Raw genomic sequence first — 26,264 nt, 5'->3', positions numbered from 1 at the left:
GAACGATGTAGGTGGACCTTTGAAATTACTTGAAACTGCTTTTGTCCCAAGAGTGGAAGGAGGGGTCTGCAGCATCCTGGTGCAGGGTGAAGGTGTTGCAGGGTGTTGCAGTGGATATGCTGCCTAGGCACATGGAGCCACTTGATGTGGAAGGGCCTGTAACACGGGGCTGCAGCTGGATGTTTTACTGCTAGCAGATTGTCCTTGGGTGCAGGGCCTTCAATGTGTGAGAATCCCCTGGTTTGTGTGCAGGATCAGGACAGTGCTTCCACCTCTTTGGGCACCCATACCAGGTGTGATGGGGTGGTGACTTTGTTTCACACATGGAGTTCTTCAGTGAAAAAGAGACTGTGATGCTACAAGGCAGATGCAGTGTATGGTGATGTGATCGAGGAGAAGTCCCAGGAACCAAATGTAAGAGCTGTGCCGAGGAATGAAGTTTAGTTGATCTGGCAAGCCCATGTGTGTAAATTAGTGAAGCATTTTTATATTTTTCATCAAATAAACCACATCAGTGTGAGTACATCCTGCACTTCCTGCTGTAGTTCTCCTGTCTGTGCTGTGCTACCCTGAAGTAGTTATCACGTTAGCAGCTTTATACAGGAAATCTTCTGTACAGAGTTTGTTCTTGTAGTAGTTCTTCCTTACAAGGAAGTCCTGATGATGCATCTGGCATTACTGCTGTCTGATTTGTGTTCATTGTTCTGCACATTTTATTACCTGAGCAATATGTAATGCAGCAACCAGGGACCGTTAGAAAACTTCACTTACTCAAGTTGCATGCTGATGCTTTTGCAATGGTGTATGAGCAAAGTCTGCCCAGCTTACATTCCTGACTTCCCACTGCAATAGTAAATTACTTTCAGAGTTTTACTGTCACCTCCAGTTCTTCATCATATTATAGAAGTGTCTCAGCTGGGATCTTCACTTGAAACAAAATGCCTTTTAGAAACTCAGGAGACTGTTGTGTCTCTACTGCCTGTTAGAAGGGGTAAACAGTTAAGCAGGTTAGAGGAAAGTAAGATGCAATATTTTGTCATTGGAAAGAGGTTTCATCTCATTATTCCTGACAAATCTTTCTAGATACTAAAAGCAGTGATGGCAGAAGTGGAATAAAAAGAAACCCATGTTGCCTTTATCAATATATCCAAAGAGATAACAGAATTGGAACTGTGAAGTGTAATTCTGCTCAGCATCTGTGCCTCACAACAGTTGTCTTGTGATTCCAGAGTCACACGGGCAACAATCTCTGGAGCTTGCTGCCTTTTTATATCCAGACCCTTAAGGAAACTCTTGACAATCATGGAATAGTCTTGGGTTGTGTGTACCACATTACACGGGTATCAGGACAGCCTGTATCTGTCTAGGGCTGTTTTAGGTAGTGCTTTATACCAGTGTTATTTCTCTCCCCAAAGTCATGACACATCATGTCTGCATTTTCGAATGGTGCTGCTTGTTTCATCTTCCTATGTATTGTCTTTGTTAGGCTATAATTCAGTAGATACATGTCAAGCTCTCTAGGGCATGCATAGATTTTAATATTTATTATGTTGCATAGCTAACTCCAAGTGTTCAGAATTCTTAAATTAGTTCTCGCTAAACTAATAAGCACTGATACCATTTTATTTTAATTGCTTTCTTTTCATGTCGGAGGGAGCAATTGTGTTGCCTTTTCAAATGATAAGACTTTTTTTCCCAAAACCTTTTGAAACAATAAAGTTTAAGTTAGTGTTTTGTAAACTTCCAGTTCCACGCAGAGAAACTTCAATAGAGTATTAGCTAGGACAAATACTTGCAATAAATTACAGTTGTCAGCGCTGACGTCTGTGAAATACCTTATGTATTATCGTTCCATATTCATTGTCATTTTGCATCATATACCTCTGCGCTTCCTGAGGCGTATTCACCATATGTTGCTAGCAGAGGTAAGCAGAGCATTATCACATGAGAACTAATGTATTTACGAAGCCACGGGAGTTGTTTTTAATACTGCCTATGAAGTTAGAGGTGTCACTATGCCTGGAAGCAAGTAAACATTGTGCTAAGCAGGATCTGGAGATTTGAGTACTACAAGGAGACATAAATGTATGGATGCCATGCTGATAGCAGTTGTTTTGCAAGAAACTGAAGAGATTCTTTCCTTACAGAACTAGGTATCCTACTGTAGCTGCTTTTGCTCTTTTACAGCGGAGTTCTGACTACTGTCTTCTATTTCTTGAAGCTATAGATGATCCTTCGCTGAACTGTTCACGTTTGTGAGGACTGAATGCCGTGCTGTCTATCAGCAGCAGGGCAAGCCATATGTTAGCCTGATCTTGTAAAGCGCTGGGCAGCCTGAGCACCCTGGTGAGGCTTAGCTTCTCTCACCCTTGGGTTCATGTTTCCAAGCTATTTAATATGCAAACCTAAGCCTGTAGGCCTGTAACATTTACTAGGTTGCTGGAGAACTCTGTTTTGTAGGAAGATGACATGCACAGGTAGGCAGAGCTGCATAACACTGTTGTATCAAGACGCAGTTCTTTCTGTGCTGTGCCTCATTTTGAAGGTAAATGTGTTCTCTAGTTCTGAAAAGATGAGAAGGCTGCAACTGCCTCATGGACCTCCTCCTTCAGCCACCTACCTGTTTTTTTGGTGTTTTTTTTTTTTGTTGTTGTTGTCATTTAGAGGCATTAAGCTTTCCCAGATATAAGCCAAATTTTATTACATGCCATTCTGCACGTACAGGGTGCATGAATAAATACTTTTACCAGTTGCTTGTTTACATGGAGAAGCCTTTGGCAGTTCTGTGTGCTGGGTACTTACAGAGTTTTAAAAATGCCAGCTTTAGCTAGAGTAGGAAAGTAGCTTTGCAGAAAGCTTCATTATATTGGGATTGGAACTGGACGTGCTGGAATAGCTCTCTGTCTTTAGAAGTTAATTTATAGCTCAACTTAATCCTTTACATGCCCTCAAATCTGGAGTCTGTTAGATGATTGTATATAGAAATATTTTCGGACTTCAGTGTATTAGCCCTCAGAGTTTATTTTGGTAAAATACAAAAAGAGACCCTAAAAAGGGATGGACTGCGTCACTGGTAAATGGTTAATGGCATGGAGATTTTATTACAAACAGGTTACAGAAAAATCATACTCTGTTCTGATGATACAAACAGCTTGGTGAATAAAGGTGTTAATGAAGAAGGTGGACTCAACCCAGGAAAAATGATGTGCTTTTGCCTTGGCACTAGAATAGAAAATAAGAGTTGAACGTTTTCTTGCTGACTTACTTGAAGGCATGGTGAGGTACTGAAATAACTTGAGAATTAAGCAATGTTTTTTAATACGTTGTTTTTTCATTTCTGGTAGATTAATGCTAGATTCAGGACACCACTTCCATTACCTTATCTGTGTGAACTGGTATTAATGAAGTTCATAATAATCTTTTCCTAGGGCTGGCGTGCTAGGGCATGCCAGCCAAGGTTAAAAAAGAAAAAAGGTCAGCACATCTGTAATTGTAACCGGGTGCTTGATACCTATTTGTGTGCAGTCCTTTCTAATTTCCTTCTAGTATACTTTTTTACGTTAATGTTGCAATGACGTTTTCTCTGCAAAGTAAAATAATCTCATGAAAATGAATGTATTTGTGAGGCCCAGTACTGGGTAATTCTATCTTCATTTAGAATACTTAGATTTCTGTTCAGGATTTTATTGGTTTTCTTGCCTGATACATCATCTCATCAATAGGTCTCCCACTCCAGCAATGGTTGATGAGTTCTGAAATGTCAAAGTAATGTGGAAGAGGTGTGAGCAGGAAGTCAGGGTTGTATAGTAGCTTTTCCTTTGCTGTGGTATACTGAATTTCAGTCACTTCAGGCTAAAAGAAGTGAATGTTGCTGTATTCCATGGGAAAATGTCTTGTAAATAGATTAAAACCTGTTAAAATAATTTGCCTGGATTTAGTGGATCTGTCAATTGAAGCAATGCAAATAACTTCTAAGTCTGGCGACTAATTAGTACTGGGGGAGGCGGGGGAGAAGGCTGATTAGGAAGAAATAGGAGGAGGATTAAACCAAACTTTCCCAGATTAGTGTGCTTAGCAATGCAGTATTACCACTAGGTCAGCAGAGCACTTCGCCTGCTTCCTGTTCCTTATGCAATGCGGCTGTGTTTCAGTTTGCTAGCTTAATTTTATTTGTTTATGACTGTTTGGGGGTGGCGTGTGTGTTGTTGTTGTTACTGGTTTTTTTTTTCCCCTACTGATAATAATGAATGATTTTGTACCTTTAATGGAACAAAGTCTGGCAGAGGTTGGGAGGGAGGATGAAGGACCCAGGATTAACTCTTCCATATGGGCAGGGATTGAGTAACAAGTAAGTTTGTAGTGTTTTGACACAAAGAACTGAGTCTATAAATGAAAAATTTGACTTTCTGTCATCAATGGGATATCAATGATGTGTGGAACTGTTGTCCCAAAATTAGCCCAAAATCCCGAAGTAAATTTTATGTCAGGCCCTTCCATCATGCTGGAGTAGTATGCCATGAATGCCTGCTTGGCATCTATATGTGACTGTTGTCACCTGATAATATCCTTGATATGATGTTGTTAACTTACACCCCTTTGAGACCCTCAGGGTTTATGTATTCCCCTGTTATCCTGTCACATACCGGAGACTACTCCTGGAGAGTGGTAATCCCTGGAACATGGTTCTTCCAGACACCTCTTTGCATTGCCCATCCTCAAACTGTCCCATGCAGATGAGTAATGATGCTCTTTGCTACTCTTTGGATATTGGGTGAGGAGATTGAGGATCTGGTGGAAACTGTGAGGATGGCTAACACAAAGGAATAGGATGTCTTTGGTGTCAGCCCATTATTCTGAAGTTTCTTTCAGTGTTAGTAAGTTTAAGCCAGAAGCATTTATTTTCCAAATTCAGAAGAGACTACACAGTTGCAGACTTCGCAGGAATAAGTAAACTGAAACAAAAAAAGGAAAGAAAGAGGCATGTTTCTAACACTCAGTTTATTTAAAAAGATTTCTCTCACCCTGGCCCAACTGTACAAGTGACAGATGGCATCAGAGTTGCTGTGTGAGGACTTAGTCTTCTTGCGGTTCTTACTCGGCTCTATCATTGAGGTTGTGTTTATGAAAAAGATCCCAGGCCTGAGAACCTCTGCTTCTTTTTGTAATCTTAAATTAATCTTTGGACTCAACCCACATGCATACAAACAAAGAAATAAATCATTTTAATGTCATCTGTCCACATACAAGGAGTGTCATCCTTCCTGTTATCAAGTCACTGCTTGCTAGCTCCCATTTTGAAGGTGGCCAAGTCCCTGCCTGAAACCTTAACACGGTTTGTTAATTTATTATAAAGCACGACATCCTTTTCCATCCACTGGCTTGGGAAATACTTAAATGCCAAGTGTTTTTTAAAGCTTTTTCATATTAAAAACTACATAATCTGCACAACCAACCTGCAAACCTTCTGTGAATCCTTGGCATTATTATTGTATGAAAGTGTAATGCTCATTACTAATTGGTCTGAGACAAGAAACAAGAATAATCCATCACTGTGGGGTGAGAATAGTCACGGGGCACACATGATATAAATTTGGACCCAGATTAACTCAGTTCTGAGCCCTTGTATGTACCTTGGAAGACCTCTGCTCTCCTGTCTCCAGCCACCTGTGAGTATTATTGCCATAGCTGCTCAGAATTAGCTCACCCATCTTTTTGTGCCATGTGTTCACATACAGCTGCTGTTACCTAGGCTGCGGTGATGTCTCTTTGTTCTTTCTGAGCACATGGGCATACTTAAGACTCTGGCTAAGTGTTTGGGCCTTGCTATCCATTATTAACTACTTTTCTTGGCATGCCAAGGTGGTGCAGAAGCACCAGGCTGTATTGCAGTATGACAGAAGGGCCACAGTAAAGGGTGTTTCAGAATCACTGGCCCAGATAGTTAACTGTGCCACGCTCTGTGTGCTCAGGATGTCAAGGGAGAACAAGAGAGCACACAAACTCTGTCCCAGTTTTAATGGATTTCTGTACCAGCCCCAGCATAAAGGGTGCTGTTAAAGCACTTCAGAGATTGCTCTGAGTTTTACAAACTCCCTATGGCCTTATGCATTTGGAGAGAGGAGTAGGTTGTGTTAAGGTTTAAAATGAAATTAATTGAAAAGTGATTAGTTTCCTGGATTACTGAGGAAGAGGAGGATCTGGCAGGGGTTAAGACAGATCCTGGTTCCCCCCCTTCCCCTTTTATTCCAATTTCAAGTCACTGTTAACAAATCAGGAACAGAAGAGTTGATATATTATTGTTAGGAATACATTGACATATCTAAATGCTTATTTGTTTTTTTCCAGCTGTCAAGCAATATTATACAACCTCCCTACGAGTCTTGTTTGCATATGCACATCTTAAGGATATGAGTACTTTCACTGGCCAGTTAGCCATGAGAATACAGAATTATGTGCTGGTTTGTACTCCTGTATCAACTTAAAGCACTCTAATTACATCAGCGTGTTCCCTGAGCATGAATGCATTATGTTAAGGCACATCTACTGGTTCTTCTTATTGCTGTAGATTCTGGGGAAAGATGATTAACTAGTGTGAAACTTTCTTATCTGGTATGATAGTTTACATGTTTGAGGTTGTTCTAGTTTTTTGGGGGTGGAGGGGGAACCTAAGCCCAAAATAAACCCCAATTCCTAACTCTCTTCAAAGTAGTTACACAAACTTTATGTTGATTAGATCTGAAGTGTACCTGTTATTACTGCTTCTCTATGCCGCTATTTTGGGACTGGTTGTTTACACACAACTGAATGTTTGTGCAAGTAGTTGCAGATTTAGTCAAGAAGCTGGTAACAAAGTAGGAGTAACAGCAGAGCTAAACCTTTCATTATTTCTATTAACATGTCACTTCTGTTTGTAGAATGAAATGTGTCTTGCCACACAACAGCTTTCGAAGCAGCTCCTTGCCTATGAAAAGCAGGTATGTTCAACATATGCCTTTGATTTCTTTTCAGCCTCAGCACTTGCAAATAAGTCTGTATAAATAGTGTGATTTCCAGAAGTGCTTAGGGTATTGGCTTTACTTGGTTTCATGTGAAGGCTGTTGTAAAATTCCCCAGCATGTTAGGCCATTTCTTTAAGGAAAAAAAAAAAAAAAAGCAGAATATGAGTTGATAAATTTATGAAGATGCAAACGAGTTTGTTCCTATTGTACGACTATGACATTAAAATGAGTATAATAAGCAATAATTTTATCTTGTCCAAAATCCATTAATTTAAAATAAGAGGAGCAGGGTAAAAGAGTATGTATTGACGAGTTACTGTTTTTCCATTTAGTTTTATCGTTTATTGCATTTTGTAGGAGTATTCATTACCTTTGTAGGAAAACACATGTTATATTTTATACTCACCTTTATTGATTTACGGAACAAATGTGTGTTTCTATTTTCAGCATTTTGCCTTAGGTAAAGGAGATGAAGAAGTGATATCCACTCTTCATTACTTCTCAAAAGTTGTGGATGAGGTAATTTGAATTGCCAATATTCTATTTTTACGATATAGAACATCGGTGGTTTGTCTTTGGATTTGTCCTTTTTGATTCTGAACCTTTCCACTGAAGGCTAGATTGTGCCTGGATTTTACAGAATCATTTAATTGGGGAGAAAAGAAGTGTCATCACCCTTTCATAATGGTTAGAACTGTTTTGTGGCTTCGTCGCACATGCTGTCCTCAGAGCAAAGCTGAACTTCCTAAATAAGGGAACTAGAAAAGAGACTGAAACAGGGTGTTTTGTCTAGGCTGGGATCATTTTTAATTCAACTCCATTTAAAAATGTCATTTACATTTTTAAGCTTTAAACACTGCAATTTCAGCCAAAGCCTGACAGGAATGGATGCAGGGCAGCTGTGATTTAGTAATGTTGCAGTTCATTTGCTGTGAGATTGCGCAGAACCCAGAGATGTCTGGAGGAGGCTGCAGAAGTGCCCGCTGAAGGCAAGTTAGGTACTCCAGTCGTGTGCACTGAACACTTCTACTCTCTGTAGGTTGTTGCTGAGTACTGAGAGTCTTTGTAAATGCTTTTGTTAGACCTGCCCATAAAACATATCAATATAATCTTAATGTCTAGGTCCCTATTGCTAAGTATCATTTGTCACATTACTCTTTCTGTTGTGAGCAGTGCTGTGCCATCAGAAAAGTCGTGGAGTTCTTGTTAGCCTACTTTCAACTTCTGTTAAGAAGGCAAAAGGCTCTATTGAGGTTTGCTTTTTGGGAGAGGAGGAGAGATGTGAGGGTTGGGCGAAAAAATAAGTTAAAATTTTTAGAGCCCATGGGTAACTAACAATATAGTGAGAGGAATTCCAAAGGTTAACGTTTCCTGTAGGCATGTCTGCTCTCTGGGGATACTTGAAAGGAGCATTTATTGTCACAAGTCTTATACTTGTTTATGTGAACTACGAATAAGTTAAAACAAGAACTTTCTCCTTCGTGGGTACAAGAGAACCATCCTGTTTGGGAGCAGAAAGCTGAGAGTGTCTTTGTTCAGTTCTGTTGGTCACATTTTTCCTCACAAGAACTTGCTCCATTCTTCAGCCTCCTTTTCTGTGTGTTAGCTACCCTCTGTACCTGTTTCTCAGTTGTCTGTTCTACAGGCATTGAATTGTGCTTGTTTAGTTTTTATTGTCTGGTGGGAAATACTGACTTCATCCTCACCTGCGTAACTCTGCCTGGAGGCCTCCAGGATACCGTGAGTAAGTGGGCAGAATATCATGTCAGTGTGCGATGCACTCCTAGTTTGTAGTATCAGGCGCTCAAGCAGTGTGATTGATAGTTGCCCTACCTGAACCCATCTAATATTCTTCGCATGCCACTGCTGACGTGAGAGCCTTGCCTTCATCCTAAACAGCATCACACGAGTGCTTTAAAATATGCCTTGATGTGCTGGATTTTAGAGAAACGCATATAAAAACAGGAATGGGAAACTGCTCTGAGGGTAAAATATTTGAATGGGACCTTGCATTGTTTGCCCCCTGTTGTGATTGTGTCCCGGGTAATCCTCATGAATGGAAAGAGATTCTAGTCATGGCAGTGAGACTGTAACCCTGTCGTGTAGAGACTAACAAAAACTGGTTAACAAAGGCTAATTACAGATTAACTCCGGTTGAGTTAATTAGCATTAGCGGTCAAGTGAACTGCCCATATACAGTATGTGGGAATTGAAAAGTTCTTGGATCCTTGGAAAACACCAGGGAGGAATTAAGCATTTAGGGGAAAATCCCCATCTGTCTCACATATCTTGAGAAATATATTTTAACCACTGAAGTACATTGAAGTACATAACATCCTTTTTTTGTCTGCTCGGCGCAAATGTCATGTGTCCTCCTTCAACAGCTGTAGAGTCCTGTTATTTTTATTTTTTAAAATTTATACTGTGATTTAGGGCATACCTCTGTTCTCTGTTTCAGCTCAATATTCTTCATTCTGAACTGGCAAAACAGCTTGCAGATACAATGGTTCTACCAATAATACAATTTCGGGAAAAAGATCTTACAGGTAAATTTTATTTTAAGTTTTCATTTTCCTCATGTGTTCCTTCTTGCTTATGTCTCAGTTTATTATTAAATAATGTCATGTAATAATTTATTCTTTGATGATTCACAGAAAAATTTTTTGGGTTGGTTTTTTTTTTTCCTGCTACAGAATTTCATTGACAGGTGCGTGCTTTTACTCAGACTCCAATAGTGCAAGTTCACAACATAAAATTTTATACGCCATATGGTGCAAGTTTGAAAATACACAGTTCTGTACTTTGTCGGGTCACTCTGCTTCTACACTAGTGTAATTTTTATGAAGTCATTGATGTTATAATGGCCTAAAGAAGGAAAATTTAGCAGTGAACCTGGCTTGCAAACTGTATTTATCCCACTTCAGAAGTTTGGGGTCGTTTGAAAAGCACAAGCAAGAATGCTTTTTCAACTGCAGAGTATAGTGTATTCCCTCCCTTTTAATGAATCAGTCTGCTTTAAATCCTTGCCATCCAAGGGTAGTTCCAAGTAACCTGATTGCACAAACTTGGAAATTCTTTACGTAAACAGCAGATCAATAATGCAAACATTTGGTGCAATTTCAAAAGAAGTTCATATTCAAGGTCAAGGACACTCTAATGTACTTATGCAACAGAAACATGAGTTTTTAGTGCAGCGTTTTCAGGTTTTTTTTTTTTTTTTTAAAAGCCCACTTCTCAACTCCCTAAGCTCAGTCCTGTTTATGTTCTTTTTTAAAGACATCATTTTGATGGGAGACAAAACAACTACAGCAAAATAGTGACTAGTTCAGGTTCTTTATATCATAGCATCTCATTTGAAGTTGTGAAGACATCAGTGAATGTCTTGTTTATAATATAAAGTCAAATATAAAGCAGCATCTGGATAGTGAGATCTTGGTTCTATAAACACTTTCCCACTTCTTTAATGTGGCTTCACTGATACAGTGATTGTTCTCCCATTTTTACGGATTCTGCCCCCTGATTCATAAAAGAAGACACAAAAAGAAAATACAAGTGAAGCCTGCAACCAAAGCCTCAGCTGCTTCGTGACAAAAAATGAAAGTTTCTTCAGCTTCCCTGGATGCCAGAATCTTTTTTGTTCTATCCATGCATCCATCCATCACAACCTCCATTTTTCTCTGACACAGTCTGTAGAACAGCGAGGCGTGGCCGTATTGAAATTTCATCATAAGATTGAACAAGGAAGATTAACTGTGTTCTTGTTTTTACTTTTGATCTTGTTATGTGTAGGTATTGAATACTGTAGAAACCTCTAGGTACAAGTTAGTCACACCTGGGAAAAATTACTGCCTGTCTGCACTAGAGTCGCAAGGAAGTGTTTTGGTGAGAAAAAGGTGGCTTGAAGCTCATTCATGTGTAGGTTGTTACAAATAATCAGAGACCGTGATGACATCATAGGATTTCCCCTTACTCTTTTCACAGTTGCATGATGTCTGTTCTTGTGAATGTGCTTTCCCTGTAGCTTTTCGAGAAGGGTTTTGCCAGTTGCAGCATACATTGGTATGGACACTGAGGGTAGCTTGTGTCCAACACTTGTGAAAGTTGAGTCGCCTGTTTACTTTCTCTTCCTTCTACCTGCATCAGAAGCTCATGGTCAGTGTTCGTTATGTAAGCATCATAGCCAGCAGTCAGATGTGTTAGGTACCTATTTCTTGTCACAAAGAAACTTAGCAAAAAATGTTCCACACTGATGAAGATTCATGTAGAGGAAAGAGGCTTAGTTCATACGTCTCTGGGACTCAGATTTCTCAGTATCACATAAGCATTGTCAGGAAGTTGTTCAGAACTGCCAGTCTTTTATGATAGTGGTAGGCCTTTTGTCATAACAAGCATACTGAAACGGTGCTTCTTTGGGTAAATTACACTGGCAGATGAGGAATCTTTTTCACAGTGATAGCTTGCTCGGTCAAGTAAACTCATTCAACTCTTGCTATCTGCTGATTCATTTCTCTAGCAGCTGATCTGGTTTATCATTTTCAAGACAGGCACAACTTATGCATCTCTGCTTTGAAAGGGTTGGAGTGACTTAGGCATTAAATGTGCTGTAAATGGTCTCAGTTGAACAAAGTGTTTACGGCTGTTTTTACTTTGAATATTTGATTTCTCTTTTCCAGAAGTAAGCACGTTAAAGGATCTTTTTGGCCTTGCTAGCAATGGTATGTTTCCCTGTTTTGTTTGTTTCTAATGGTGTGCACCCATTATATCACAGAAGACATTTTTAATCTACGCACACACACATCACATTTCTAAAAAAAATAATATTCCTTGTCTACAGAACATGACGTGTCCATGGCAAAGTATAGCAGGTTACCGAAAAGGAAAGAAAATGAAAAGGTAACAAACGTGAAAGGGAAGAGGAAAAGTTTTTATCAGCTGTTCTGTCTGCATCATTGTTCACTTATGAACTTTGGAGGGTTCATCAGTTAAATTCACAGTAGCTCAAGAGTACTTGTGATTTCATTTCTAAGCAGACGCAAAGCTTTTAAATATCAATTCCGCAAAGTTATACCTGTTTTCTCCAAGTTAGGCAAGTGATCAAGTATTGTGCTGAACTAGAGCCCTTCAGATCCAGGGGAACTCTTCTGACAGAGGCAATCCAAATGGCTATAAATAGATTTTTATAGGCCTACTGTTGTATAGCTGATGTGACAATGCTGTATAACTGGGTACAATTAATTGTGAACTGCCGTGAAGCCTTGTGTCTGCTGTTTATAAAGCATTCAATTTTTTTGCATCTACCCTCCTGCTAAATTTCTCTGCATGGGCTGTCATTCCACTTCCAATACACATAACTCTGTGGGATTGTTTTATGTTTCTTCTTCTTTGCCCACTGGACCACTATTCCAAAGTATATCCCTGTACGCCAGTAAGCGTGTGACTGGCTCTTCCTAAGAGCACATCAGTTCTACAGGATGGTCCTTTGAAGGAAATGCATTACAGAACAGAATGTGACATAGCATATTGTGAATTATTCATCTCTGAATTCTGCACTTGCAAACTTGTGATTTCAGCTGCAAATAAATTTCTTGCACTGAGATCAGATCCAGAATTTTTGCTGTGGTAGTTACGTAGTTTATAGTCACAGGGGCTCCCCAAATGCTTCAGTATGTTGCCAAAGAAGGGCTTGAAGTACTTGCTTTGGGTTTTGGATTTGCTTTCTTAGTTTCTCATCCTTCATTTTAATGTGGAAAAGTTCTGTAATGAGAGTTGTTTAAAGGTAACTTGAAAATAATCAGTAAATATATCCATGTGCACATTAACATTTTGTCAACGTCTTTATTAATTTTTATTCAGCTTAAGGCAGAAGTTGCAAAAGAAGTGGCAAATGCAAGAAGAAAGCAGCATCTTTCATCTCTGCAATATTACTGTGCCCTGAACGCTCTGCAGTACAGGAAGAGAGTGGCAATGATGGAACCTATGCTAGGATATACACGAGGACAGGTATGGACAGTAAAGCATCTATATCACTTAGACGTGTCCCTGGGAAAAGTAACATGTTGTAGCTCTGGATTTTTTTAAATTTTTTTTTTTTTTGAGAAGGGAGGAAAACCTTTATTCAGCTTGCCTAGATTATAACAGCTGGTTTTGTTTGTGGCAGATAGTTGAATGTTTAGGTATTCAGGAAAGACACAATATATTAAAAAAAAAATATCCAATACACTTATATGCAAAATCATCCTGGGGTTAATTTTTTCGTGGCTAAGCTATCAGTGCAGCAGCATTTACTTCCACTGTTGACTCTGTCTGCACAAACTCTCCTATGTAGCAGTTCCCTTCCTGGCACATAATGTTCAGCATACTGATGAGGAGCGTACATGATGGGGAACAGAGCGTGCACTGGAGAACTGGAAGGACAGAACAGTAGAGTGGATTGAGCATAAGGCTGGCAAATTCTCTTTCTAATTTTTATTCTGCTAGCAATTTGACAGAGCATTTCTTAAGTCTGTAAAATGTGGTAGTAATATTGATAATCTGACTCTCCAGGATGTCAGGAGGATCAACAAACCAGTGTTTTCACAGCACTTGATTCTCATTACCACCTATTCTAAGGGTCTGTTGTGCTTTGACATTGACGAAAGAAAGCCTTGGGAAAATGAGAATTGGGCTGTGAAAACAGGAGAAAAGGGTTGCAGTGCTCTGTTCGGGATTGTAGTGTGGATCGTCATCTCCATTGTCTTGTGCCTTTTGCAGATAATGTGCCCCATATAAAATAGGTAATGAATGAGAATTCAGTTACTTTACCACAGGAGTTCACACTGCTTCTCTGTGTTAATTATACTACGTGAAAGAACTACATTGGTTTTCTTTAGTGGAAGCCGAACAGAACTTTCTTTGCCTGTATTTTATCTGGCAAAACTGCCATATCTCAGTGCTTTATACAGGAAAGTCTTAGGTTGTCATGGGAATGGCTGAGTAGCCAGAAGCCAGTTGGTATTGATGCTTAAATACTGTGAACTACCCTTTGGCCTAAGTATATATTTTCTTTACTAATTACTCAAGACGTGTCTCATATTTTACATTTCCAATGAATGAGCAGGCCATAAGGAATTTTTGGAAGAAGCAGTGGCTAATACAGGGTTTATTTGACTGAAGACTGACATCAACATCTAAGCTAGGTATGTCGGCCTGTCATCAGTGAAATTTAGAGCTCTTCCCTCCTGAAGTAGGCTTCTGAAATAGAATAGGTGAATCATTCTTTAAGAGACCGTGCTTTCTCTCCTTTGTCTGTAAAGGGCGTGTGGGGTCAATAACGTGGTTGCAGAAATCTGTTCCTGGTAGGTCCTAACGATGACTGTGTGCCCTACAGCTTTGCTGTATGTATGGATCAGCATGCCTGCTGATCCATACCAGCTAAATGAATTCATCTTCTGTCACAAAATGTGCACTTTGGCCTTAGTAGCTTTTTTTTTTTTTAGCTCCTTCAGTAGACAAAATCCATGGTAAATTTGTAGTTGATACAATTGATTGCCCTGGATGCTTCTGCTAGCGCAGCTGCACTTCATCACTTTCTGGACTGACTTTGCTGTAGCAGTTTAAAAATTTCCGGGTTGGAGCTGGTAGCCCAGGTTGGACTACTAAATCTCATGGATGATTTGTCCCCTTCCTTTTGACATGGTGGCATTGCACGCAGTGGCTCATAACACCACTAGACCCAATTCTGCACAGTGCTAGCGTGGGAGAAGGCTGCCTGTTCCCTTATTTTAGTCATTTAGCAAGTGCATTGGAAACACGCCTGTCAGCAGCCAATAGCTTATGTGTGTGTAAAAGGGTGTATGAAACGGTGGAAAGTTGCAAAAGTGAGAAATACAAAGAAAGGCAACACAGCTGTTTTGACCATGTGTTTGATCACCAGCCAAAAGTATCAGTCATAATGGGATAACACAGTCCCCACGGGCTGTTATTTGTCTGCCAAAGCCAAGAAAACTTCCGGTGCCCAGTGTTCTGTTATTTTTTTTTTAATTATTTGTTTTTTCAGATCAACTTTTTTAAGAAAGGAGCAGAGATGTTTTCCAAAAGAATGGACAGCTTTTTGTCATCTGTTTCAGACATGGTGCAAAGGTAACACAATACTTTAGCGCTGTAACCTTCAGCACATAACAGTGAGTGCCTCTGTTTCTTTCTCATGAGAGTCCTTAGAGTCCTTCCATGCTTGCATTGCATTGTCAGGCATATTTTATTAAAGCAGCAGGTGGAAAGGAGGTATGTTTGTACATGTAAAGGAAAATGCCGTCAGTGCACTGCAGAGAGTATTTTTAGAGTATAGGCAGGAACTATATACTGTAAAGTGTTCACATGGTTTTTTACATCCCTGTGTCTCTTCATGGACACAACGCATGGAATCTGGGCTTGAAATGGGCTAACAGAATTAATACAATAGAATTAAAATTCATTCTGAATTAAAGGTATTTATACTTGCTGGGTCTTCTGTAATAATACTCTAACAATAACCCATTAACCTCCCAAATAAGGACTTAGGGCCTATAGCATCTCATGTTGTAGCTACAGAAGGGCAAACAAAACTCCTTGCCTTAGAGAACATATTAATTGCATCTAGTATAGGCTGTATCGGTCCACTGAATTCAACTTGCTTTGGCCAAGTCCTTATTTCAGTAAACTGCCTCATTTTTGTACTCCTAATTCTGTGATTATTTTTCTTCCCTGCCCACTCCCACTTGTAGTTTTCTAGATTGACGTTTTCTTTATGATTAAGTCCCTGTAAATGTACACTTTACATTTGAAACATAATCATATTTGAGAGAATATTAATAATTTATTTTAAATCAGCTGGAACACGAAACTGAGTCCTTCACTTCATACCTTTCATATTGTACCATATCCAAACCATTACTTATTCTGACTGTCATAGCATTTTAAAGAACGCATACTGTTAATTTGAGAACAGTGTTGTAAGTAATCTCCCTGTATAGTTGATTCTTTCACTAAATGATTCTTTACTTCCTGTACCTCAATACTTATTTACATATCTTTTCACGGTCACTTCTGAAATAAAACCCCCCACAGTCTACCTAGCAGTTTCTACAGACTGGAGGACAGATTTTAAACTCCCTTGAAATAGTGCCCTTTATTTAGTAAGGCCAGAGCACCTTTCTTTTGTCTTACAGGCACAGTGAGGATCCTGCCATTGCAGTCTCACCATAGAATAAGCCCTTGTTTTCTGAAGTCTGATGGATTTGAATTCTGGATAGTACACAGTAGTAAATGGAAGCAAAAATACGCTGCTCAGCTGGTTTGCTGAGTCTGGGTTTTGTCTTAAGTCTGTCACACAGCAAAGCTTGAAAGTACAACTCAAATATAACTAGTACAGGAGTGTGACATCTTTGGAAAAAACAGAAGAGAAGCTTGCAAAATTCTGAATGACACCGCGCAGCTTAGCAATTACTGACACAGGGCATGGTTTCATGACTTAAGATTACACAGCTACTGAAAACCGTGCTGCCCACTCCTTTCCTTCTTTAGCGCTGGGGATCACAAGGCCTCAGTGAGTCAGGTCTGCTTGCTAATCAAGTTAAAAGCCTTTATTTGTCAGGTTTGTTTTCTTGGAACAATAAGCTGATGAAACCCATTGTGCAGTTACAGATTTTCAGTAGTGATGTAGTCCTGCATCTGTTTAAGCTGATTGTGAAACCAAGTCTTCATATTTAAAAGTATTTTCATTTATACAGTGAATATTCCAACAGTATAAAAATACGAGAGGACAGATCATTAAAATATTCTCAGTAACCAATTGGTCTAAATGCTGCAAATGCATATAATTTCAGAATTGTCAGCTTTTCTCTCCTTTCTACCTTGGAGATAAGACAAACATGCCTTAAGAAGGGGAATCCAGGCTTGGGAGCCATGAAAGTGCCAGGGCAGTTTTGTCAGAAGCAATTTGTGGTGCAACAAAAAAGGCTGATCAAAAGATTAATTGAAGTAGTGCTTATGCAAAAACTGACAGCACTGTTCCATTTTATTTCAAAATTGCGTTGAAATAATTCTTATTCAGACATTTAATGATAATGTTGAAAGGCACTAGATTGCAAAATATGGTCTAATTTAATTCAGATCTGATGATGATATTACTCAGCCTCTCACATGACTTGGCTAGGTGGTAGGATGAACACAGCTGGCTGCATTTTGGAGGTGATATGGGAGCTTAGGAAGTCTCCGCTTCCTAAAGATGCTGAAAATCTGGAAATAAGCTAACGTGAAACAGACTAACACCATGATGCAAGAGTGACTCTTCATCTGGCCGGTCAGATACTGCTTAGTGCTGACTTAAATGCAGCACTGTGTCTCTAGGTTACTTCAACAGTTACAGGATATCACCAACTTCTACAGAAGACTGGGGAGGAGAATGGGAGAAGAATCATACGTACTTGCCTTGTACTTCTCCACAGGCTTTTTGCCACTGTCCGAGACAGGATAGTGGACTGCATGATCTCTGGTCCTGCTGAGTACAGCCTGTCTTATGTGCTCATGTTCTTCAAAAGGTTTAACCGCTTGGGCAGGAAGTAGGAAGAAAGTTGCTTGTTGCATATGTGCAGGTATTAATGACTTTTTAAGGTATGCAATGACAACTATTCTTATGTTGCCACCCCATGACTTTTCCTGGATACAGTTCATAACTCCTCAAGTTTGGAAAAGTTAATAAAGAAATATTTGCTAGTATTGTTTCTCTGAAAGTCAAAGAACAGTTGCTGCAGTATGGACCTCGAGAGGTCATGTAGCTCACTCTCCTGCCAAGAGCAGCGCCAGTTAGAGCAGAGTGCTCAGCACTGTGTCCAGTCACATTTTGAGCATCTCTGTCTCTCTGTCTCTCACACACAACACACAGAGCATCTGGTTAAGGCTTGTGTCTATTGTCTCTTATCTTATCACTGTGCACTTCCAAGAAGGGTCTAGCTCCATCTGGTGTATACCCTCCCGTCAGGTAGTTTAGCTAGTAGTAAGATTTCCCCCACCCTTAGCCTTCATTTTATGAGGCTGAAAAACAATTCTCGCAGCTTCTTCTCATGTCACATGTTCTGGCCCCCTAGCCATCTTGGTGGATCTTCTCTTGAGTTTCCTGTCTTTTGTGTGCTGGGTCATCAAACTAGACACAGGACTCCTGTTGGAGTCTCAAAAGTGCTGAAGAGACGGGAATAATTACTTCCTTTGACCCATTGGCTATACTTTTGCTCATGCAGCCCAGGATGTGACTGTCCTTTTTTTGCCACAAGGGTATGGTGCTGGCTCAAGTTCAACTTGTCCTCAAGGACTCCCAGGTCCTTTGCTGAAAGTTGCTTTCTATCCAGATGCCTCCCATCCTTTCAGTTTGCACAAGGTGATTCCATCTCAGGCAGGACTTTGTATTTGTCTTTGCTGAACTTCATGAGGTTCCTGTCTGCCCAATTCTGCAGCCTGTCAAGGTCCTGCTGAGCAGCAGCCCTCCACTCTAGCATATCTGTCAATCAGTCTTCCCAGTTTGGTGTTATTTGCTCCTATGGGTTGTCCAGCTCTTGTTAATGACTGTTAACCTGTAAGCCTCAGTATTGACCCATGAGGAACATCACTAATAGCTGGGTACCAGTTGGGCGCGCTCTCACTGATTACAATCCTTTGAGCTCAGTAGTCCAGCCATGTTTTCTACCCATCTTGTAGTCAACTTCTCCAGTTTGTATTTCACCAGTTTGGCTATAAGGATACTATGGGAGACCATGTGAAAGGTCTTGCTGAAGTCAAGTGAAACAGCGTCCACCGCTCTTCTCCCATCCACCAAGCTAGCCATCACAGAAGGCAGTCAGGGTGGTCAGGCGTGATTTGCCCTTTGGTAAATCTCTGCTGGCTGTTCCCAGTTGCTGCCTTGTCCTTGGAAATGGCTGGGTAGTTTGCTCTATAACTTTCCCATAGGCTGAGGTACGGCTGGCTGGCTTGTTGTTCCCAGATTCTTTTTCTTGCCTGTCTTGAAGGCGGGTGTGACACTTGCCTTTTTTCTTCTGTCCTTCCCTGACTGCAGTCAACTTTTGAGGACGATAGAGACCAGCCTTGCAGGAACATTAGCCAGCTCCCTCAGGACCTCAAGTTCACAGACATGTAACCAGGCCTCAGATTCACAGAAGGGCAATGCAAACAAATGGTCTAAAACCATTTTCTACTTCCTTGTCCACAGCCACACCTAGGAGCACTTGCAGCTGACATGAAGATCTAAGCCCTTTTATGTAGAGTTTATCTAATAGTTATTTTTTTAAATATTGTATTAATTATATCACATTTTCAAAATGGCAGGCCTTTAGTTGCTTTCCGATTATGCCCATTGCATTGATGTTTATTGATCAGAAGAGTCTGCAAGTGAAACACAGACTTACTAAGGTTGTTGGAAACAAGGCAGGTTTATTGGTGTAATGGGACGGGCAAGTGGTCTTTGGGAACCTTTGAAAATTCAGTGGCTCCCAATGATTGCCTGACAGTAGAGGTGAAAAAAAAATGATGAAGGTATTCACTGGTATATGATGACTCTGACCTCTCTTTGCTTGCTTGTTCCAGTAAAATGGCTGCTCTGCTTCCCCCTTTATGCCAAATGTCTCTTATAGTAATATTACGAAAACATAGATGTTCAACACTGCAGTATATACCCATATGATGCTTCTGCAATGAATTATCACTTTCTGAGTTAAATTTTGCACACAGATACCCTTTCACAGTTACCACTTTCAGAAAACTGGATTTTTACAGATGTGTTCAAAAAGAACTCAGTTTTGCCAGCCTGCACCAAGGATATTTTCTGAATCACACTGAAGTGGAAGACAGTATTATAAACAGAAATTAAAGCTTAAATGAGGCTTGAGCTATAGATTTTTATTACAGTGTTCTGAATTCAGGGAAAACTTACTGTTGAACGTCTGTGACCAGTTAATAGGTGGTCTTATGGCGGGAATTCCTGCATGTTACACAGTTGCAGGCATAAGACAAAGTTCTGTGAAAGCCAAGAGATACACAGTGAAGCCTACTTTGAACTGTGCTGCTATACTAGAGCAACATCTTTGGATGTTCAGCAGTGTAAATTCATACAAGCATGGATTTAAAAGCTGTCTCTCTCAAAAAATAGAACTTAACTCTTCGCTCTCAACACTTAAATGTTTCTCACGTGTGCTTGTTTCAGCTTTACAGAACAACCCCATAATTCTGATAGTTATCTCTCCATACTGCTTGAGGAAAGAAGATAACTGTTTAGTACAAATTGCAAAAAGCAAAACATAGCTAGTATATATGAGACACATTGGGTGTAACATCTTCAAGCTGGGCTTTCAAAATACAGAGCAAGGGGAAATCCTGGCTCCACTTTCGCTGCCAGCTCGCCAAAGATAGCCATATTTTCCTTAAACCACTGTTAATACCTTCAGAGCAGATGCATCTTGTCTCCTTAGGCTCAGATGACATTTTCTGGGAGCAGTTTCCCATTGTATGCATCTTCCTTTCATTCTTTCCTAATTGCACTGATTTATCTAGTCCTTACAGAAAGCAGTGAGCGTGTAGTCTGACATTACATTTCCTATGAAGTCTATTTGAAAAACAAACTCTATCTTGCACTGCTCTCCAGTATAATCTCAACTGGTATTTTTGTTTACTTTGGATTACAGATGTTAGCTATATCCTGGTATAAATTGACGAATGATGGCTTTGGGTTTGTTTTTTGTTTTTTTTTTTCTTTCTTTTTCCCAGCATACAGGGAGAGTTGGATGCTGAAGCTGAAAAAATGAGGGTATCCCAGCAGGACTTAATTGCAGTTAATGAATCTGTTTACACCCCAGATTCTGATGTAACTTCACCTGCTATCAATAGAAATCTCATCCAGAAGGCCGGCTACCTTAATCTTAGAAAGTAAGAAGACTGTTGCTACCCGCTGGTTTCTTTAGTTACTGACTAGTTGCTTTTTTTGGGTGCTTTCTGTTTGTTTGTTTGTTTTTTGGTTTAGGTTTTTTGTTTTGGTTTTGGTCATAAGACTCCTCAGGTAATGAAGTTTGAGGCTCCTGAATCACTGTGGTAGCCATACTCTTCAGCTCCTAAGTATCTCTGTCATCTTTGGAAATGCGATTTAGAAGCTTAAACCAAATAAGAGGCATTTGAGACTGTTTTCCTGAAAACGAAGTTTACTTCTGGTTGAATTCACCTACAAGGATGCTTTCTTGAATTCAGGAGGCTAAAAGTTAGAAACTGATGAGGCTGGATTCAGATTGTTCCCAGTTCTTAGGGTTAATGAAAACTGTGTTCACAAAATAAACAGCTATATTTTGTAGTTAATATATGTTTCATAAATTGATTCCTTTACATAAATAAAAGCTTTATGGACAATGCAAATGCATAACTTTGTATACCACACCTAGAGTTACCTCTGCAGATTTTTCAAATAAAATAATTCATGAGCTTCTGCAGAGCTATGGATATTCATGGCATATAGTAACCCTGTTTATGTAATTGATCAAATATCAGTTTATTTGACTAGTAATATTTTTTGTGAGTGGACTTTTATTAATGTCTCATAGCGTTCTAAGAGCTGGATTGCAATATAGTAGGACTCCATAGCTAGAGAGAAGGTGGAGTCTGAAATACTGCTTGTAGAAGATGCTTTTTTAAATGATGATTCTTTGTGCTGAAATTGCTCATGCTGCTCTCCAGCTTGAAAATACTGGGTTTTTTTTTTAATCCAGTTTAGTAGTCTTTCATGTCGGTTAATACTGATAATTCTTCTATTCCTTAACTAGGAGATACTGCAAAGAATGTTTTTAACTTGGGATGTTTGGAATTAGTTTAATTCTTCAGCTCTCACTAAGGATTAGTCTCTCCCAGGAGCAGGTGCTGCTTTTACTTCCTAACAGAGCCTCATCATAAAAAAAATTCCGGGGTTGAACATAAAGTTAAGATTAGCATCAGAATATGTTTGCAGTTTTTTGTCTATTTGGAGTAATTTCTAAATAGTAATGAGTCTTTATCACTGCATCTTTTCTTTAGTAAAACAGGCCTGGTGACTACAACTTGGGAAAGACTGTATTTCTTCACTCAAGGTGGCAACTTGATGTGTCAGCCAAGGGGAGCAGTGGCTGGAGGATTGATTCAGGACCTGGACAACTGCTCTGTTATGGCTGTAGATTGTGAAGACAGAAGATATTGCTTTCAGATCACTACTCCTACAGGCAAAGCGTATGAGACAGGTTTTATTTGAGGACAGCCAGTTACACCTACCCTTTCAGATGCTGTTTCATGTAAAACATGCTTGCTGTAATATAGTAAGCCTTTCTGGGTTTCCAGAAGGGTGTTTCCAAATTAAAAGCATGTTCCTTCCCATCCTCCCCCACAACTGCCTGAACAGCCCATGTGGTATCCTTTAGCTGCAGCTCTTTTGTGATTTTTGTTCCTTTGATGGTGAATAGACGCAAAGCTTGGTGACGTTATTATAAGACCTGGAGTCCTGGTGTCCACTGCTAGCACTGATACACTATGTTTATATTTTAGGGGTATAACCCTTCAAGCAGAAAGCAAGAAGGAATATGAGGAGGTAAAACTATTTTCTTAATGTTTATACATGACAATAATTGTTATATACAAGTGAGCTCGAAGAGTTCAATTTAATGTTTTTCTTCCAGTGGATTTGTGCCATCAACAACATCTCCAGACAGATCTATCTCACTGACAATCCAGAGGTAGGAGCTTGTTTCCATCTTTCAGCCCATCCCTTCCGACTTGCTTTCCCATTCTTCCTTATATGGCACTATAAAGTACGTATATAAAGGAGCTGTTCTGTCTTGTTTTTGTAGGCAGCTGCAATCAAGTTAAATCAGACAGCCCTACAAGCAGTGACGCCCATTACCAGCTTTGGGAAAAAACACGAGGTTCACCACCCCAGGTAACATTCTCATGTGCACAGACTAGAGGCTGTGCTCAGTCATGCTCATTTTACAGGGCAACGGTCAGCCAGGAGAAAGCCCTGTTTAGGCCCTGGCTTTACAAGCCTGTGTGTTCCAGCAAATTCCTTACTTCTCATGTTTCCTACTGAAAGCCATAAGAGATGCTAAGTGTTGAGGGTAATGCTTAGTGCTCCACATCACAGCTTTGAAGCTACTTGTGGTTGCCATTGGGATTTTGCTGTTTCTTCGGAAACTTAACACAACGCTTTACTTGCAAGTGCTTTGCTTGTAATGTGGGTAATACAGCAGAGTCCCCAGTACACACTGAAGTAAGTATATTCTTGCATATTACCTCAAGCAGTTCCTGTCTGTCTGTCGCAGGAATATGCCTTATGCAGCTGTCAGAATAATTACTATTGTTCTCTTGTGCTCATTCAGGTCGATAAAGCTCCTCTCCTTCAGAACTTGTTAGTAATGCTCTAGGATATGCTTATATTCAAAATACGTATTTTATGTATCGTTTCTTTGTGTCCACGTGATCCTAGCACCTTGCTCAGTGGGAATTCTTCAGACTTTGTCATCAGAGTTGGCTTTCAAGCCCCGTGCTGGAGTGAAGTCCTGCTTTCAGAAGCAGTGTGATAAATAACGTAGGGCTAGTTTGTGTCACGCTGACTTCAACATGAAGAGACTTCTTGCAAGTTTTGTCAGAAAATTGTAAATTCTTACTCAGATATTTAGTTCCAGAAATTCAAACCTTTTCCAGATCTTCTGCCTCTCAGGCCAGTGCCTTGACTATGATTCCCTTTATCATGATTGCTTACAGATTCCAAAGATTCCCTACAGCCATGGGGAATGCCAGTCAATTTCCTTCTAATTTTATTCACAGTACAGCTGTTTTACTTGGATTACAGATTTATAAATAGAAAAGGATTGCTGTCTATTTCACTGGGCAAAGGAAATAGCTATTTCATTGACAACTAATCTCTCAAGTCACTTTTACATCTGTACACAACCAGAAAACATTCTAGAAATAGAAGGATGCTGCCAGTAAACTCTGTACCATATGCAGTGATGAGTATAATTACAACTTCTGTAGCTGTGGGGAAACTTAGCATTTCATTGTTTTTGAGAAAAGGTGTGGGAAGAAATCTGACCCAGAACGTAACACTTCTCGACTATCACATTGTAAAAAGCCTGCAGCCGAGTAAGGTCTTAAAAAGATGGCGGGGATTGCTATGGACACCTGCAGACACAAGTCCGGGTCTTTGCTGTTGGAACTGGTAATGCAGCTGTAAACAGTGGCCACTGGAGGGCAGGGAGGCAAACAGCAGCCTATTGCTGGAAGTCTGCCCACACTCGGAGTGCATTCAGGTTTAATATACCAGCATTTGCTTTTTTCCTAAATAATTTTGGGTACAAAAAAATAATAAAATCTCTATTTTATTAGAGTCCTCAGTAACAGGTAAATAGGAAAATACTTCTATTTATGTTTATGTATAGTGGTTCAGTCGCGCCTTGGATTTTTGAATCATCTTGTCTCCCTTCCAGAGCAAAGATAGGGTGTCACTGATTGATTGAAACGCGCTTTTTTTTTTTTTCCTATTTTCACTTTAGCCAGAATGTAAAGAATATGGAAAATGATAAAATAATTCCCAATGAATCAGTTGGCATTCAAGACTCCACACAACTCATTGCTCCTGGAACACCGATTCAATTTGATATCGTACTGCCTGCCACAGAATTCCTGGACCAGAACAGAGGTGGCAGGTATGGCCAGGGAGAGTGATCGATTGCTTTAACAGAGTGATTTCAGGGGAGAAAATTAGGTATTGCAGCATGTATGTGCGGTGACCAGAATCTGTAATGAGAGTTTTTATTCTTATTTCACAGGCGTGCAAACCCATTTGGCGAATCTGAAGACAGCGGCAGAGATGAGGAGGAAGGTCAGTGCTTTGTTTTTCCAGATAAAATTAGTCATGATTTTAGGCCTAATTCAGCTGTCAGCCTACCCAGTGTCTCTTAGTGAAAGCACCTGACACCATGGAGCAGCAGTAACAGACCCACAGTACAGTTAAAGGTAGCTACCTTTCAGAAGTCAGTCTTCTAAACATCACTACCTGAGAAAACAAACAGCTTTTTCATTGACGGTCCAAGCTGTACTCCAGATTAGTCTTATTTCAGATGTTTAAAGGCAAGAAGATTTGGTTTGCTTGGTTTTTGTCTTTCATTCTTCTTCTTTTCTTTTTTATTTTCATAAAAAAAGGAGCTCCTGAGTTCTTTAGAAAGGGTTTGATTGGACCATATTATAATTCTGCTCCAGTTTGAGACAGCTTAGTAGCCATTTCCTACCCACACATACTCTGAAATCTACAACCTAGATCTCTCAGAGGCCCAGCACATGGCTAGCAGCCAGCAGCAGCAGCATGTCTCTTTCAGCAAAGGGAGAGTTTTTTCCTGCTGCCCTCTTTCCCTCCCAGTGACATGCTGGTAAAAGTCAGCAGTTCTGACCTTCCTCTACCAGCACATGCAGGGCTCAGACCCTGGCTGTTCTCCTCTTCCTCTGTGCCAGTTACAACCACCACCTAGAACCCACAGCCCCTGTCAGAAAACTGCTCACAGAACCAAAGCAGAACTTTCTGAACACTCTCACTTGCACATACTGTCCCATTGCGAGGCGGGGTGGTTGCAGGCTGCCCAACCACAGGGCCGCTGTGACAAGCAGGCACCTCCACCCTGCCAGCAGCAGCAGCACCCTGCTCCACTGCAGGATGCAGAAGAGAGTACAGTGCTTAGGCGACTGCCCTGCGTCTTGTACCGCACAAATGGATCTGTGTAGCTCAGCTCAAGCTGATGCTTAACCATCTTTGTGGTGTCTTGTGCAATGTACGCACAGCGTTGTGGCCTTTGAACAGTCATGTTCAGCAGGAGTCATCCTGCTGGACCTTGCTCGCCACCAGGCATAAATGGAGCCTGATCAAACAGTGACTTTGTTGCATAATGGCTACTTAGTTGTAAATAGTTTACGGTGATAGTCAATGAGCAAGGCAGGATTTAATGAAGACCTCACTGGAATCAGCTGCATGGAAGGTCAGAAGGACTCAAGAAAGCGAGCAATGTGCAGGGTTTAAAGGTAAGAGTTAATTTGATGGAAGCCAAGGCTTGTGCACAATCATAAATCTGTCACAGGTTATGTGCACCTGATAACAGGGTAGGCAAGTGAATTTTACTGGCTAATCAAATAAGGCATAAAGGACCCATTACACTTCTAAAGCTTCCAGGAAACTGTGATTTTGGCTTTTTTCCCTCCCACTCACTGTCAGTCCAA

General features: G+C 40.2%; 1 protein-coding gene across 1 annotated transcript in view; it reads left to right on the top strand.

Annotated features, from left to right (window-relative positions):
• The window catches only part of APPL2 (adaptor protein, phosphotyrosine interacting with PH domain and leucine zipper 2), a 39,785-nt gene that overhangs the window by 8,737 nt on the left and 4,784 nt on the right, over positions 1 to 26,264 (top strand). Inside the window, exons 3-16 of the mRNA XM_075075428.1 lie at positions 6,915 to 6,974; positions 7,446 to 7,517; positions 9,457 to 9,544; positions 11,672 to 11,713; positions 11,833 to 11,891; positions 12,852 to 12,998; positions 15,034 to 15,116; positions 20,760 to 20,918; positions 22,047 to 22,235; positions 22,548 to 22,590; positions 22,679 to 22,735; positions 22,850 to 22,938; positions 24,554 to 24,706; positions 24,830 to 24,882. Of these exons, the coding sequence (XP_074931529.1) occupies positions 6,915 to 6,974; positions 7,446 to 7,517; positions 9,457 to 9,544; positions 11,672 to 11,713; positions 11,833 to 11,891; positions 12,852 to 12,998; positions 15,034 to 15,116; positions 20,760 to 20,918; positions 22,047 to 22,235; positions 22,548 to 22,590; positions 22,679 to 22,735; positions 22,850 to 22,938; positions 24,554 to 24,706; positions 24,830 to 24,882 (1,294 nt within the window). The remainder of the gene's footprint in view (positions 1 to 6,914; positions 6,975 to 7,445; positions 7,518 to 9,456; positions 9,545 to 11,671; positions 11,714 to 11,832; positions 11,892 to 12,851; positions 12,999 to 15,033; positions 15,117 to 20,759; positions 20,919 to 22,046; positions 22,236 to 22,547; positions 22,591 to 22,678; positions 22,736 to 22,849; positions 22,939 to 24,553; positions 24,707 to 24,829; positions 24,883 to 26,264) is intronic.

The sequence above is a fragment of the Phalacrocorax aristotelis genome, chromosome 1 (assembly GCF_949628215.1).
Source record: "Phalacrocorax aristotelis chromosome 1, bGulAri2.1, whole genome shotgun sequence".
In the NCBI taxonomy this organism is placed as follows: domain Eukaryota; kingdom Metazoa; phylum Chordata; class Aves; order Suliformes; family Phalacrocoracidae; genus Phalacrocorax; species Phalacrocorax aristotelis.
The sequence above is the reverse complement of the archived record's forward strand: the minus strand, read 5'-3'. Positions and strand labels throughout refer to the sequence as shown.